This window comes from Oncorhynchus clarkii, chromosome 20 (genome assembly GCF_045791955.1).
Source record: "Oncorhynchus clarkii lewisi isolate Uvic-CL-2024 chromosome 20, UVic_Ocla_1.0, whole genome shotgun sequence".
NCBI lineage: Eukaryota > Metazoa > Chordata > Actinopteri > Salmoniformes > Salmonidae > Oncorhynchus > Oncorhynchus clarkii.
Genome location: NC_092166.1, coordinates 9809923 through 9828039, shown reverse-complemented (window position 1 = coordinate 9828039; position 18117 = coordinate 9809923). Strand labels below are relative to the sequence as shown.

The 18117-nt window shown below is 45.0% G+C and overlaps 1 protein-coding gene across 1 annotated transcript in view; it reads right to left on the bottom strand.

Annotated features, from left to right (window-relative positions):
• Positions 1–396: 396 nt before the first annotated feature.
• LOC139377244 (low-density lipoprotein receptor-related protein 8-like) overlaps positions 397–18117 on the bottom strand; it is a 166253-nt gene continuing 148532 nt past the window's right edge. The window contains exons 14-18 of the mRNA XM_071120250.1: positions 12112–12253; positions 11152–11304; positions 9171–9446; positions 5717–5785; positions 397–3032 (exon numbers count right to left, since the gene is read on the bottom strand). Coding sequence (XP_070976351.1) covers positions 2686–3032; positions 5717–5785; positions 9171–9446; positions 11152–11304; positions 12112–12253 — 987 coding nt within the window. The 3' untranslated portion in view covers positions 397–2685. The remainder of the gene's footprint in view (positions 3033–5716; positions 5786–9170; positions 9447–11151; positions 11305–12111; positions 12254–18117) is intronic.

Genomic DNA, 18117 nt, shown 5'->3' with positions numbered 1-18117 from the left:
ATTCATGTGCACTCACCCTGACAAACGTGCACAACACACACACACACACACACACACCACACACACACACACCTCCCCATGCAATTCACATATCATAGAAGGCATTCTGAGAGGGCTGTGCAACAAAGAGCCTTCAATATGGCTGTGGGGTGAACATAAACAAAACACACACACACCCTCCATCTCACTCATTCCCATTCCATCCTGTCGGTCTCCGTGAACAAAAATACAACAATGGAAGGGACTCTGAAATGTCTATTTACCCAGCACAGCGGAGCACTAGTGTGACAGACAGCACAAAAGGACAGGGGGATAAAAGAGAGGGGGACAAATGAGGGGGGGGGGACAAAAGAGAGGGGGACAAAAGAGAGGGGGACAAAAGAGAGGGGGATAAAAGAGAGGGGGTTAAAGGAGGACCGTGTTTACTGACAGGAGGATCCAACCTGACCGAACCTCATTACTTTTGAGAAGTGCATACCAACTGTCACCCTATTCCCTATATAGTGCACTACTTTTGACCAGAGCCATATGGGTCCTGGTCAAAAGTAGTGCACTATTAAGGGAATAGGGTGCCATTTGGGACAAAGTCTAAATCTGCCACGTGGCCTCGGCCACCAAATCACCTGACAGGAGCCTTTTGTCAACAATCAACCTACTACTGAGTTCCTCCTGTATGATAGACCTCCTACTGAGTTCCTCCAGTATGTTAGACCTTCTACTGAGATCCTCCAGTATGTTAGACCCTCTACTGAGATCCTCCTGTATGATAGGTAGACCTCCTACTGAGTTCCTCCTGTATGATAGACCTCCTACTGAGTTCCTCCTGTATGAGAGACCTCCTACTATTACCCTCCTGTATGAAAGCTCACAATGACATCTGCTCAAAAAACGAGGACAGGGGCATTGTGGAGTGCTTGTGAAGGGTGAGTGAATATGCATTCCTTTGTGTGATCTATCGAGGGTGAGTGACTGTGTGTGTATGAGTTTACTGACAAAGAGAGCAGATGGGAGAATAAAATCACCAAAAACAGATGACACATTTACCAACCACATACCCTATCGCCATGGAAAACAGCTAAAAAGGAGAGAAGAATAATAGCTAACAATTAGCCTGGTAGCCAATAGCCATTTCTGGTTTAGCCTAGATACACATTATCCTGCTACCCAGAAAGCTAGCTATTTCTGCTTTAAGCTTGATAAACAGCCTGTTAGCCAGAAAGCTAGCTATTTCTGCTTTAGCCTTTATAAACAGCCTGCTACCCAGAAAGCTAGCTATTTCTGCTTTAACCTTGATAAACAGCCTGTTAGCCAGAAAGCTAGCTATTTCTGCTTTAGCCTTTATAAACAGCCTGCTAGCCAGAAAGCTAGTTATTTCTGCTTTAGCCTTGATAAACAGCATGCTAGCCAGAAAGCTAGTTATTTCTGCTTTAGCCTTGATAAACAGCATGCTAGCCAGAAAGCTAGTTATTTCCGCTTTAGCCTTGATAAACAGCATGCTAGCCAGAAAGCTAGTTATTTATGCTTTAGCCTTGATAATCAGCATGCTAGCCAGAAAGCTGGCTATTTCTGCTTCAGCCAACTCTGTTGTCATTATCCTGCCTAACACAGATACCCTTGGCCATTAGCTGGTAATTAGACGTATTTTCACTGGGCCTATAAATACAGGCCAACCTTAATAACTACAAAGGCTTCTTTCGCTAAGCCTTCAGTTTTTTCTTGGATCCCACCAAAATCTCTCCTTGACCCTCCTATTCCCTGCTTGCCTTCTGATAGCCTTTGTGGTTCAATAAAGAAAACATCAAAGAGGTTTCTGCCACGGCTCAACTGTACTTCACAGGATATCAACAAGGATGCTTTGAAAACTCCTCTCCAATGGCGAGAGAAAGTACACACACAGGTTTACACACACACACGTAAATCCACACACAAATGCTGGGACAGACAAGCAAACTCACACTCAAGCCCACACACTCTCTCTTAAACCTTTCACTCCACTCCAAGACAAATGCCCCGACCAGAATAACTAAACACTATGACATCTTTAGTAATAATGAGGTGAGCAATAAAACATGTTAAATTAATATCTTAAAACCGTACAGATTGTCCCATCTACAAAGGTGCTGCCGTGGTTTAAACCTCCTCCTAAAAAGTCTCTCCAGAAAATTGAGGTTCCACCAGGGAAATAAAATGGAGAGCCTAAATTTAAAACGTCAAGGATTAAAATAATATTTTGTAACTCCTCTCGCCCTTAAACGTGAGACATATAACACAGCTCAATACTGCTTAGATTGATCAAAAGTGGATGAAAAACATACAGAATTGGAGTTGACTCCTTTTCAAGTCCAGTGAGGAAATGTATCTAAATTCAATTGATACGTAGAGAATTCATGAACTGAATTCTTATCAATTTTCTAAATTGACAGGAATTCAATTGGAACCCACCCAAACTCTGACATCACATTTAAAAACGTAGAAAGTGTAAAACTGTCGATCCTGTGTAATGAACTGGCACATCATGGACTTTAATGGCTGGATGTGATGATATCATAACATCATATGTCCATCCATTCAACAAGTCAGTCAGCTTGAGTGACCTGTAACCTCAGTACTGTGTGTGCGTGTGCCTGAGCGGCGGCCATCTTGAAAATGTACCTCCTGAGCGGCCATCTTGTCTTGTCTCCATACTCATTTCGCCGTAGTAGACAGCATAGGCTGCTCCGTGTACCAATGAGTCCCCGGATCAGGCATACTGTCACCTAGTGGCAGCGCAATGAACTGCGGGCATGTATTTCCGCCCCCGCCGACTACGCCACACCCCACTCCGGCCGGGTACGGGTGGTGCCCGTGGTGGCCGCCCATGATGCCATCCGTCCGGCCGATGTGAATCTCGTCCTCCTCGCCCTCGCCTGTGGTCTTGCGGTAGACAGGGTTGTCGAAATTCATGCTCTTGGTGGCGTTCTGGCGATAGTTCCGCCAAACCAGGTAGACGCCGGTGCAGAGCAGGCCGAAGATCACTGTGGCAACAATAGGAACTGCATGCGTTTAACACACAGTGGCAGGGGAAGGATAGGGGGGACACAGGGGAGATGAGGGAGCGTTAATGTCATCGGAGCATGAGCATCGTGAGACGAAAGGCACAGAGATGAAGTTGAGCAAATTAAGGCATGCGGGGGGGGGGGGGGGACAGAGCGGAGAGGGGGACGCAGAAGGAACTGGCCTTGTGTTGGAGATTTCTTTGCTAGGCTGGTGGATCAATTGCCATTAATATCATCAAGGTATAATCTCATTACTTTGAAAAACAATTATCTAGGCAACATTATGGTTGTCTCAGAACTTCTGGAGCCAGCTAGGCTATGCGTAACAATGACACCAAGTCCTGTCAGATGGGTCATTTCTGAGAGATCTTTGCAAAAACTGGGCTTGAGTCAGTATTCATGAAAAACTGTGGCTATTATGGACTGGACTTTTGGTCAGTGAAGTAGGATTTGACACAGAGGAACTTTAACTGTCCAGCAAGCTCATAAAACTGAGGGTTTACTAGAATCTTTAAGGGTTGTATATTTAACTGATGCATTTAAGTACCGAGAGACAAGGGTGTCTAGAAGACATCCTTTCTTACTGTAGGTAGAAGCTAACATTACCTTCACTAGCTACTTCAACATTATATTTCAATTGAGTATTAATACAGGTTAGCTTTAACTGCAGATTTATTACACTTTAACTTCTTGATTCTACTTGAGACGCATATGTCTCAAGTAGGCACCTGGAAATGCAAATGCGCTACGCTAAATGCTAAATGTACTCGTTAAAACTCAAACCTTGATCAAAATTCACAAGCAGGGTATTGAATTAAAGCTACACTCGTTGTGAACCTAGCCAACAAGTCAGATTTTTAAAATGCTTTTCGGCGAAAGCATGAGAAGCTATTATCTGATAGCATGCACCACCTCAAAATGCCTGAATGCGACGTAAACAAAGACTCTGCTTATCCGACGCAGCACAAAACGCAGAAATAAAATATAAAACATTCATTACCTTTGACGAGCTTCTTTCTTGGCACTCCTATATGCCCCATAAACATCACTATTGGGTCTTTTTTTCGTTTAAATCGGTCCATATATACCCAAAATAGCTTTCTATGGAAGCTGTGTCATTCAGAAAAAAACATCGTTTTTAAACGCTGCGTCATTTTTTAAAACTAAAAAAGTCAACGATAAACTTTCACAAAACACTTCGAAATCCTTTTGTAATCCAACTTTAGGTATTAGTAAACGTTTATAATCTATCAAAATGATTACAGGGCGATGTATATTCAATAGCTCCTCGTCTGCAAATCAATGACTGCCAATGTCCACATTTACAGCATCCTGGTGGAGACTGGAAGAAACGGAAGCCAGATAGTTGGATTTTCCAACAAAAAATTCAATTGAAAATGACGACAATGGCGACATCGTGTGGAATTTGTATGAATTGCATGCAGGTCGATATTAAATTTTGTCCCCTTTTAACAACCCATGGAAGTGACTTATGGAAATTATTTTTAGCTTTCAGAGAGCAGTTTTTCTTGCGTTTTTCAATGAAACACACGATCTGTTATAGTCACAGCCGTGATTTAACCAGTTTTAGAAACTTTCTATCCACACATACTAATCATATGCATATGCTATATTCCTGGCATGAGTAGCAGGACGCTGAAAAGATGCGCGATTTTTAACAGAATGTTCGAAAAAGGAGGGGGTAGAAGTAAGAGGTTTTAATATTAGCTGGATTCCAAAAGGAGTTGCAGATTATCTTCAGAGTAAAAGGTGACATCATTTCATAATCTAAGAGTTCATTGTAATTGATTTACATTTTAGTACAGAGTGACTTACTAACTTTCCCTGAGTAAAAACTCATATCATCATCACGATGCCATTACTTATGCTTGAGGACATTATTACATTATATGGGTAAGTCCTGTCCTGTCTAAATCACCTTATAAAGATTAGGGAGTGGGGCCAGGTGAAGGGGGTCAGCCCAAACATTGCTGGGTTCTTTCTGCTTATTGGCTAATTCTCTGCTAATCTAATTCACCTTGGTGAGTCTTCTGCTGTCCCTGTGACCACCAGTGTGTCAATTACTCTGTAATAAGAAGGTTAGGAGAGACTAGCATTGCCCATATGCCCTCACTATGACCTCAGTACCCTACACGTAAAGCCTCGGCTCCACATGAATTATGATAAAACACTACAGAAAAGGACAGAACGACAGGGTCACGTTCATTAGGGCACGCAACGCAATCATTTGCAGCGGAAAACGAAAATAACATTTCTTATTGGACAAATCCAGTTATCCTCCAGGTGTTTCAGTCTGTTTTTCATCCATTTAGACTACCTCCATCTCTATGCGTTTTCTGACTACCTGCAATAATATATGCAACCAAACCCCGGCCACCTGAAGGTCTATGGTTGTTTTGATTGGAACGTACCCAACACAGACAATAAATGGATGGATATGCAGTGGCAGAATGTCAAGACACTGGCTTCTGCGAGCGGCCATGGCATGATCTCTCCGGTCCAAACTGAACTAGGATCAGTGGATAGGAGAGTAGGGCCATGTCTCTAGGCATGGTCCCTCTCGTCCAAACTGAACCAGGATCAGTAGTTAGGAGATAAATATAGCAGTTGGGACAGGAGAAGCAGCCTCCGTGGAGTACAGAGAGTGGACATGTACTTACCTATGGGGATCACTACTCCCAGAACTGCCACTGTCAGGTTCTCACCCAGGAGGAAATGCTCACTTCCAGCTATAGAGAAGAGAGAGAGGGGGAAAGGAGGAAAGAGAGAGAGAGGAAAGAAACCAAGAGAGAGAGAAGGAGAGAGAGAGGGGGAGAAAGAAAAAGAGGGGGAGAAAGAAAAAGAGAGAGAGAAAGACAGAGAGGGAGTGTCAGAGAAGAAAAGAGAGAGGGGAATTAAAAGTGAGCGAGAGAGAGTGAAAGTGACAGAAAGAGGGAGAAAGAGAAAATCAAATGTTACACAGGTGCCATTTCTCAATGTCTCACTTCTCCCTTCATGACCCCTGGGACAGGGCTGTATTTCCTCTCATGACCCCTGGGACAGGGCTGTGTTACCCCTTAGGACCCCTGGGACAGGGCTGTGTTACCCCTTAGGACCCCTGGGACAGGGCTGTGTTACCCCTTAGGACCCCTGGGACAGGGCTGTATTTCCTCTCAGGACCCCTGGGACAGGGCTGTGTTACCTCTCAGGACCCCTGGGACAGGACTGTTACCCCTCAGGATCCCTGGGACAGGGCTGTATTTCCTCTCAGGACCCCTGGGACAGGGCTGTGTTACCTCTCAGGACCCCTGGGACAGGACTGTTACCCCTCAGGATCCCTGGGACAGGGCTGTGTTACCCCTTAGGACCCCTGGGACAGGGCTGTATTTCCTCTCAGGACCCCTGGGACAGGACTGTTACCCCTCAGGATCCCTGGGACAGGGCTGTGTTACCCCTTAGGACCCCTGGTGCAGGGCTGTGTTACCCCTTAGGACCCCTGGGACAGGGCTGTGTTACCCCTTAGGACCCCTGGGACAGGACTGTGTTACCCCTTAGGACCCCTGGGACAGGGCTGTGTTACCCCTTAGGACCACGGGGACAGGGCTGTGTTACCTCTCAGGACCTCTGGGACAGGGCTGTGTTACCCCTTAGGACCCCTGGGACAGGGCTGTGTTACCCCTTAGGACCCCTGGGACAGGGCTGTATTTCCTCTCAGGACCCCTGGGACAGGGCTGTGTTACCCCTTAGGACCCCTGGGACAGGGCTGTATTTCCTCTCAGGACCCCTGGGACAGGGCTGTGTTACCCCTTAGGACCCCTGGGACAGGGCTGTATTTCCTCTCAGGACCCCTGGGACAGGGCTGTGTTACCCTTTAGGACCCCTGGGACAGGGCTGTGTTACCCCTTAGGACCCCTGGGACAGGGCTGTGTTACCCCTTAGGACCCCTGGGACAGGGCTGTGTTACCCCTCAGGACCCCTGGGACAGGGCTGTATTTCCTCTCAGGAACCCTGACACAGGGCTGTGTTACCTCTCAGGACCCCTGGGACAGGGCTGTGTTACCCCTTAGGACCCCTGGGACAGGGCTGTGTTACCTCTCAGGACCCCTGACACAGGGCTGTATTACCCTTCATGACCCCTGTACTACATTGGCACTCACTGTCCTTACCCTTCTATTCATAAACTCTATAAAGCCTCCATTAGTACACAGTCACCTCCTGCCCTATACCTACCTCTCTATAACACACACACACACACACACACACACGCACACGCACACGCACACGCACACACACCTCCACCAGCTGCTCCCCTCTACCATAACCAGCTGCTCCCCTCTGCTTCATCACTACCATAACCAGCTGCTCCCCTCTGCCATAACCAGCTGCTCCCCTCTGCCATAACCAGCTGCTCCCCTCTGCCATAACCAGCTGCTCCCCTCTGCTTCATCACTACCATAACCAGCTGCTCCCCTCTTCTTCCTCACTGCCATAACCAGCTGCTCCCCTCTGCTTCATCACTACCATAACCAGCTGCTCCCCTCTGCTCCCCTCTGCCATAACCAGCTGCTCCCCTCTGCCATAACCAGCTGCTCCCCTCTGCCATAACCAGCTGCTCCCCTCTGCCATAACCAGCTGCTCCCCTCTGCCATAACCAGCTGCTCCCCTCTGCCATAACCAGCTGCTCCCCTCTGCCATAACCAGATGCCCCCCTATGCCATAACCCTCTGCTCCCCTCTGCCATAACCAGCTGCTCCCTTCGGCTTCCTCACTGCCATAACCAGCTGCTCCCCTCTGCCATAACCAGCTGCTCCCTTCGGCTTCATCACTACCATAACCAGCTGCTCCCCTCTGCGTTCTCACTACCATAACCATAGGATGCCACCTTTTCAACAAGTCAGTTCATCAAATTCCTGTGCTGCTAGAGCTGCCCATGTCAACTGTCAGTGCTGTTAATGTGAAGTGGAACCGTCTAGGAGCAACAACGGCTCAGCCGCGAAGTGGTAGGCCACAAAAGCTCACAGAGAGGGACTGCCGAGTTCTGAAGCTCGTAGTGTGTAAAAATAGTCTGTCCTCGGTTGCAACATTCACTACAGAGTTCCAAACTGCTTCTGGAAGCAACTTCAGCACAATAACTGTTTGTAGGGAGCTTAATGAAATGGATTTCCATGGCTGAGCAGCCACACACAAACCTAAGATCACCATGTGCAATGCCAACCGTTGGCTGGAGTGGTGCAAAGCTTGCCGCCATTGGACTCTGGAGCAGTGGAAAAGCGTTCTCTGGAGTGATGAATCACGCTTCACTATCTGGCAGTCCGACGGACGAATCTGGGTTTGGCGAATGCCAGGAGAAAGCTACCTGCCCCAATGCATGGTGCCAACTGTAAAGTTTGGTGGAGAAGGAATAATTGTCTGGGGATGTTTTTCATGGTTCGGGCCAGGCCCCTTAGTTCTAGTGAAGGGAAATCTTAACGCTACAGCATACAATGACATTGTAGATGATTCTGTGCTTCCAACTTGTGGGGACGGCCCTTTCCTGTTTCCATGACAATGCCACGGTGCACAAAGCCAGGTCCATACAGAAATGGTTTGTAGAGATCGGTGTGGAAGAACCTGACTGGCCTGCACAGAGCCCTGACTCCACCTTTGTGATGAATTGGAACGCCGACTGCGAGCCAGGCCTAATAGCCCAACATCAGTGCCCGACCTCACTAATGCTCTTGTGGCTGAATGGAAGCAAGTCCCCACAGCAATGTTCCAACATCTAGTGGAAAGCCTTCCCAGAAGAGTAGAGGCTGTTATAGCATTAAAAGGGGGGACCAACTCCATATTAATGCCCATGATTTTGGAATGAGATGTTCGAGGAGCACATACATTTGGTCATGTAGTCTATATACCCACTTCTAGTCTCACACTCACACACAATAATGACATTTTATATGATCATGCCTGCTAGGTGAAATGTTGTTTCTATCTCTCTAAATTATAGAAAACTACACATCCACGCTAATTGCTGAATAAGGGGAATACATTAATAATTGAAGCCTTTTTATGGTGTGCTGTCAAATCTATTTTACTATGTAGCTAACTGCCACTTATTTACATCTGTTGAACAGATACAAACACCCACACACTCACAGTGGTGGGAGAGGTTGCTGTCCTCCTTGACGACGAAGCCTAATGTGGTGGAGGTGACCAGGATGTTGGTGTCAGCAGTGGGATCCAAACCACGGCCTTCCTTCTCCTCCACCCCAGGTTTTGAGCTAGGGGGGGGCTCGGGGGTGCTGGAGGGGGCTGGGAGGAGGTGGGGCACCCCGGCGTCTGCCTGGGACGACCCAGAAGTGCGAGGGGAGACCTTGTCGTTGGCGGCCGTGGTGATGGCCACAGGCGATGATGTGGTAGTGGTCTCATTTGCTAGAGGAAGAAGGAAAGTCAATATTAGTTATAGTTTATCAATTTATTTTGGACAGTGAAGCTAAAACTTTGAATTTGAGATCAAATGTTTCATGAGATGCAACAATCCAGTATGTAACCTTTTATTTGAGGGTATTTTCATACATTTCTGTTTTACCGTTTACAAATGAAAACACTTTATGTATCTAGTCCCCACATTTAAAGAAGTCATTTGGAAAAAAAATCACTTATAGAATGAGCTCCAAATGTATTGGATCAGTGACACATTTTATTGTTGTTTTGTCTCTGTATAATATATTTCCAAACACCTTTTTACATTAATGTGGATGCTACCATGGTTACAGATAATCCTGAATGAATCGTGAATAATGATGAGTGAGAAAGTTACAGAGGGTCAAAGATCATGCTAACCTCTCACCATTACCAATAACAGGGAAGGTTAGCATGTCTTGGGGATATGATCTAACCTCTCACCATTACCAATAACAGGGGGGTACGATATTTATGCCTCTGTAACTTTCTCACTTATCATTATTCACGATTAGACTACAACACGATTAGACTAGAACACAATTAGATCAGAACAATATTAGACTAGGACAATATTAGACCTGAACAATATTAGACTAGGACAATATTAGACCTGAACAATATTAGACTAGGACAATATTAGACCTGAACAATATTAGACCTGAACAATATTAGACCCGAACAATATTAGACCTGACCAATATTAGACTAGACCAATATTAGACTAGACCAATATTAGCACAATTAGACTAGAATACAATTAGACTAGAACACAATTATACTAGAACACAATTAGACGAGAACACAATTAGACGAGAACACGATTAGACGAGAACACGATTAGACGAGAACACGATTAGACTAGAACACAATTAGACTAGAACACAATTAGACTAGAACACGATTGGACTAGAACACGATTAGACTAGAACACGATTAGACTAGAACACAATTAGACTAGAACACAATTAGACTAGAACACGATTGGACTAGAACACGATTAGACTAGAACACGATTAGACTAGAACACAATTAGACTAGAACACAATTAGACTAGAACACAATTAGACTAGAACACAATTAGACTAGAACACGATTGGACTTTAAGGTGATCATATAGTTTTACTATAGTTTTATCAAAACCTAAAATAAAGTCAAATCCCACACAGTAGTAGAGGCTGGGGTCACATTAAATCAGAGGATGGGCTTTATGGTAACGGATAGAATGGAATGAAAGGAACGATACGAGTTGAACCCCTTCTTCCACCAGCCTCCACTAACACCCACCCACACCCATTCTCCCACCAGCCTCCACTAACACCCACCTACACCCATTCTCCCACCAGCCTCCACTAACACCCACCCACACCTATTCTCCCACCAGCCTCCACTAACACCCACCCACACCCATTCTCCCACCAGCCTCCACTAACACCCACCCACACCCATTCTCCCACCAGCCTCCACTAACACCCACCCACACCCATTCTTACACCAGCCTCCACTAACACCCACCCACACCCATTCTCCCACCAGTCCCCACTAACACCCACCCACACCCATTCTCCCACCAGCCTCCACTAACACCCACCCACACCCATTCTCCCACCAGCCTCCACCAACACCCACCCACACCCATTCTCCCACCAGCCTTCACTAACACCCACCCTCTCACCTGGCATGCAGGCACGCATTTCGGGGCCCAGGTCCTGTCCTGTGGGGCAGGCGCAGGTGTATTTGGGGGAGTGCTCAGTGATCTGGGGGGCTTTGAGACACAGGTACTCACAGCCACCGTTGTCCTCACTGCCCAGGTTACAGCTGTCTGGGCCTTAGTGAGGGAGATAGAGACACACACACAGTCAGAGACACAGTCAGAGACAGAGACACAATCAGAGACAGAGGCACAGTCAAGAGACACAGTCAGAGACAGAGACACAGTCAGAGACAGAGACACAGTCGGAGACACAATCAGAGTCAGAGACAAGAGACACAGTCAGAGACAAGAGTCAGAGACAGAGACACAGTCAGAGTCAGAGACACAGTCAGAGTCAGAGACAGAGTCAGAGTCAAAAAGCACAGTTAGAGACAAGAGGCACAGTCAGAGACAAGAGGCACAGTCAGAGACAAGAGGCACAGTCAGAGACAAGAGGCACAGTCAGAGTCAAGAGGCACAGTCAGAGTCAGAGACACAATCAGAGACAGAGACACAGTCAGAGACAGAGACAAGATACACAGTCAGAGACAGAGACATAATCAGAGACAAGATACACAGTCAGAGACATAATCAGAGACAAGAGACACAGTCAGAGACACAGTCAGAGACAGAGACACAGTCAGAGACCAGAGACACAGTCAGAGACCAGAGACACAGTCAGAGACCAGAGACAAGATACACAGTCAGAGACAGAGACATAATCAGAGACAAGATACACAGTCAGAGACACAATCAGAGCCAAGAGACACAGTCAGAGACACAGTCAGAGACAGAGACACAGTCAGAGACCAGAGACCAGAGACACAGTCAGAGACCAGAGACACAGTCAGAGACCAGAGACACAGTCAGACACCAGAGACAGTCAGACACCAGAGACACAGTCAGAGACAGAGACACAGTCAGAGACACAGTCAGAAACACCTGGTTGCTGGCGGAGCGGGTGGAAGACCACTATGTCGTGAGGGTCTTTGAGGTGCTCGGCCACTGTGCTGATGTCCTGGCCCGTTAGCCTGTTAGCGCTGTACACCGCCTCTCTCTCCCGGTCTGTCCAGTAGATACGGTCCTGACAGGTGGAAAGAGATGTGGGAGGGATGGAAGGAGAGAGAGAGAAGCAACGAATACACAATCACTTTGTACATCAATAACATTGTGTGTAATTATCCGTAAAATAATGTAGCAGACAGATGGCACTTTGATTTATAAAAGGCTGAGCTAGCTAGTGGCACTTTGGGGAAATGTTGTTGTAAAAGTGGTTGTAAAAATACATTAGACAGACAGACAGACAGACAGACTGACTTCTCAAGCAGCGTCATGTGAATAAGCTATGCTTTTACAGTTCAGAAATATCTAGGTACTGTATCTCTCATTGCTACTGTAAGGGTGAGCATTCCATTCCACTGAGATAAACCAACTCTGACCTCGACTTCACCCTGTTGTTGTTGATTTTCTGTTTCCGGGAACATTCCCCTAACATTATCAGCCTTCAAAAGACCTTCTGCGGAGGGGAGCTGACATTATTCCGTTCTGCGGAGGGGAACTGATATCATTCCTGCTATTGATGTGGAAACCCATAACTTAATGCCCATAAGAGTGTGGGGGCGAGATGTCACATCCTGCAGTACCGAAGTGTGTATGGGGGGCAAGTATCTATGTGTGCGTGTCAGGGTGACCAGAATGGCGCCGGACAACGAGACTGGGAAGATTTAAATTTACAGGCCATTTGAGAAATTTACCGGACCCATGTGCATTGGGTACATAAACCCATTAGGGCGTCCAACCACGGTGCTCAGAATGACAGAAATTACTTTTAGATTGTGGTGATGCGTCTGAACAGAACATGCAACTCATGTAATGAAGCAGCCAATAAACCGTCATTTTCAAACATTGACAAAATGCAATTCACGGGAAAACACCATTCTAAACAGAGCACCTGGGAAAACACCATTCTAAACAGAGCACCTGGGAAAACACCATTCTAAACAGATCACCTGGGAAAACACCATTCTAAACAGATCACCTGGGAAACACCATTCTAAACAGAGCACCTGGGAAAACACCATTCTAAACAGATCACCTGGGAAAACACCATTCTAAACAGAGCACCTGGGAAACACCATTCTAACAGAGCACCTGGGAAAATGCCATTCTAAACAGAGCACCTGGGAAAACACCATTCTAAACAGAGCACCTGGGAAACGCCATTCTAAACAGAGCACCTGGGAAAACGCCATTCTAAACAGAGCACCTGGGAAAACACCATTCTAAACAGAGCACCTGGGAAACACCATTCTAAACAGATCACCTGGGAAACACCATTCTAAACAGAGCACCTGGGAAAACACCATTCTAAACAGAGCACCTGGGAAACACCATTCTAAACAGATCACCTGGGAAACACCATTCTAAACAGAGCACCTGGGAAAACACCATTCTAAACAGAGCACCTGGGGAAACACCATTCTAAACAGAGCACCTGGGAAAACACCATTCTTAATAACAGAGCACCTGGTAGCAGTTTCATATGTGACTGAGATGAAAATGGGGTATTTAAAGATGCAACAACTAGGATGGGTTGCTAATATGACTAGGACTGTGACGATTTTACTGTGTCGAAAAGGGACCACGCCATCCCCTCTAGTTACTGCCCTTGTTATCCTGGAGTTGCTTTCCTTGAGCATGATATGCCGCCATAGGGGTGGAGAGCAAGACCATGCAGGATCTTAAAGACAGGGCTTGCATCTACATACTGCTTAGAGCTATCCAGACTAAATAAAGGATGTTTGTAAATTATATGACAATGGTGGTAACTGTTTGGTTTGTTATCAAAAATGTTAAGTGCTTGTTTGTAGAGTGATTCAATTGGTTTCAGAATAGTAGCTCCTGCTTCCTCTGTGACAAGCGGCAGGGTAGCCTAGTGGTTAGAGCGTTGGACTAGTAACCGGAAGGTTGTGAGTTCAAAACCCCCGAGCTGACAAGGTACAAATCTGTCGTTCTGCTCCTGAACAGGCAGTTCCTGTTCCTAGGCCGTCATTGAAAATAAGAATTTGTTCTTAACTGACTATTTTAATGGTAAAATAAAATAAAATAAACAAGCATGTGAGGCAATATCTAAGATGTGAGAATATCACAGCATGCATGAGGCAGGGAAAAGGTCTTATCAACCTAAAGTTGGATAATCCAAATTTGACCGTGTTTAACTGTTTTCTTAAATGTCAAGTTGGAGTCCAAAATGACACCAAGATACCTGAAGTTAGACACAACTTTCAGATTCTCCCCATTAACAGGAATAGCTCGTTGGGAAAAAATCTATGGATTTCTTAGAGAAGTACATACAAACAGTTTTGTCGATATTTAAATGCAGGCAAGAATTAGTCATCCATTTAGAAACATGTACCATAGCTCCAGTTAACTTGTAAACAACCAATTGTCTATTTTTTTTGTGTACATTCAGAACTGTATCATCTGCATACATGTTAACTTGTGGGAGATAATCTATATAGATGGTGAACAGAAGGGGGCCTAATATTGACCCTTGTGGGACCCCAATGTTATAGTAAAGAGTCCGACTGAGTGTCCCCCAGACGAACCCTTTGACTTCTGTTTGTCAGATAGGAATACATCCAACTAATAACTTCCAAGGAGGATAGGAGGACCTCATGATTCACAGTATCAAAGGCCTTTTTAAGATTCAAAAAGACTGGGCCGACTTCACCACCTATGTCCAGTTTAGATTTAACGCACTCCAGAAAATAGCAATTGGCTGTTTCGGTAGAATGGTTAGTTTTGAATCCAAATTGCATTTGATGTATGGAATTGCCCTGAATGAGGTGATCAGTCAGATGATCAGCCACCCGTCTTTCAGCTACTTTTCATAGCACTGGAAGAATGCTCATATTTCGGTAATTTCCACCAGTGTTGGGTCACCAGATTATAAAACAGGTATCATTGCAGCAGACTACCAAGCATTGAGGAAGAACCCATATTTGATGGAAAGATTAACTATGTGGACAATACGGGCAATCAGAGAATATTTGTGTCTCTTCAGGAATACAGTTTCTATGCCAAAATACATTGTTCGTTCTAGAGCTCCTGAAGAAGCAAATAACACTGTCCACTGCTGATGCTGAGATTTCAGGAATTCTGAATATTGGTTTAGTATTATCTATTGTAGTGAGAACTGTGGTCTTGGTTGAAAATCTTTGAGCCAGTTCCCTGACAGAGTCAAAAAAAATGTTAAAGGTGGTGGATATGAAATTGGAGTCTTGAATTAGAATCCCATTAACCTTTAATTCAGGATGGTTTTTGGCCTTTTCAGCTCCTCTCCCTCTAAGTTTGTTGAGATTCTCCCAAATCACTTTGCCATTTCCTTTTCCTTCATTGATCACTCTAAGAAAGAACTCTGCTTTTTCTTTTTTTATTTTTATATTCCTAACCACTTTATTTCTCAGTGCTGTAAATATACATCTGTCATCATTCTTACCAGACTTCAGTTCTTTTTTTTCCAAGGAAAAATCCCGTTCCCTCATCTGCCTCCAGAGGTCCTCGTTAAGACATGGTAGAGAGGTTTTCCGTCTTGGTTTACATGGACATTTCCTAGTAAAAGAGGTATCCAATTTGTCAATAGCTGACAGAAATGTTCTGTATCCAGACTCTGGGTCTTCATTGCTTATCAGATCAGGCCAGACAATTTGACTTATAGGTGCATCGTTGTTACTCTGCTCACTTTTCTGGATTTTGTTATCGTACTGTTGCAGATTAATATGGTTCTTAAATCTCTTTTTAGTAATCTTTCTATCCCCCAATGTAACATTGTGGACAGATATGCCAGTTAGTAAGACTTAATTATTTGATCAGGTCTGTTTGTAAACACCTCTAACATCTAGATTAGAGGTCGTTCAATAAATGTTCCACCTGTTCACTCTTAGGGATAATGCTATGCATATTAAGATGCCCTCGCAGTATTCCTCTAGGCTTGGAACGAGGGTTCCAGAGCACTTTAACCTGATTAAACGGTTTGAAAAAGTTTCAAGGTACAATGTGTTCTAATACCTGTGTTAAGGGAACTGAGTTTCTGTCTCGAAGGCGGGTTTTGTTAGGGACATGTATAAAGAGTTGGCATTAAAATTTAATTATCGGCAGATTGCTCATCCTCTTGAAAAGCCACGTTAGCGACAGAAGTTACGCTCACATACACAGAATGTCCTATGAACCAGATAATTTTGGTTACTCAAATATAGATTATTTCAATCCTTCATCAAAGATTTCGATCTGGATGGCTAATTAGGGGGACTTTTCTCCACTTCTCCCAGAATGACATCCTCCATATCATGTTTTTCTGCAGGTGACCTACTGTTACTCCAGACTCTGATGGGGAGCTTGGTAGCCTGGGCCGCTTGGGTGTATGTTGATTCCGGATTGTTTGAATGAAGGCCAGCGTTGATGTTTGGCTGCCTTCTTTTGTATTCCCCAGAGAGTTGCACCGCCTTCGGGGTCTCTTATTTACCTCAACGTTTTCTATCGGGTTATGATTGTCACTAGTCACTTTCCCAGCTTCATTTTAGCATTTTTCCTCTTATTCTTCTTCTTCTTCTTCTTCTTCTTCTTGGAACGAGAGGTCACTGTTGCAGACTCCGGCTCACCAGGTACCAACTCCGATGTTTCATTCACTCCGTCTTTGTCCTTGGGAGCCGAGGAATTATTATCTTCTATCACGTTCAGTCATTTCAGCTGAGATACGTGATACGTCTGCCCTGCCCATAGGGACAGGATTGTTATCCTGCACACAGTGTGAAAACATTTATTCTATGTACCTTACGTTGTCCAGTGTAGTAGGACTGTACTCTACCATCTCCTGACCCCCTCTAGTGTGGGATTGTGTCAGCCAGTCCTGTCTACGTGCAGGACCTTGTCCATCATAAAATACTTTGATCCAGTTAGGGGCCCATCTTTAACAGATCGTGTTCTAGGAATGATGGATGCTGCTTCAACATATACAAAGGATTTCCATTGGAGCAGTTTGTAAGTTGACCCTTGTATCTTATCACGCGCCTCATCACTCTCCCCACCAGCTTACATCCAGCGTTAGCCAGAAACTCAGTCACAACACTATAATCAGCTGATTCAGGTAGTTGTTTAATTGTATGTAGTTCTGGTCAGCCACGCGCCACTTCAAACTGAACAGATTATTCTCTTTGAACACAACATGTTTTCCTCTGACTGTTATTCCTCTGATCAGAAGCTTTGCTTCCTTACTCAGAATATATATATATATTTACGCCAGAGTGCACGTACTCTCTGTACTGGCCTCAAGTGATTTGTATGAATTTCCTGTATGAGACTACTGTGGTAGAGCTCCTCCTCCTTAATGGGGTTGGCAATGGCCTCCTTTGTCAGGATTTCTCTCTCCATGATAAAAATAGGTAAAACAGTCTCCTTTGGGGCATTTCCACCCACAACCTTGCTCCGGGTCTCATTTTCCATTTTCCTTGACATCAGTTTTTGCATCGCTGGAAATAGCCACAACTACAGCAGCCATTTTAATTGTAGTGTTAATGATCAAAGTCATTTGTTTAACATTGAAATATCTCAACACAATTATTCAGCATTATACAGTGAGGATACTTTTTACTTAAAAGAATTGATCAATGGTTGATCCTCAAATAGATATTTTCTGGATTCAGTGTTCTCCAGCAATGGAAGCTTCCCAGCCAGACCGAATACCCGAACAAAAGGAGATGTCGAAACATAACAAAACTAAATATGGATATATCATTCCTGACCTTACAGGCCAGGCCGTTTGTCGATAAATCCAAAAACGAATCAAACAAGCAAACATGCCATCTGGTTTCTATGGATAGATAATAAACAGAGAGTAGCAGCAGTGTCAAAACAAATTGGGGGGGGGGGGGTCAATGCTAATAGTCCGGG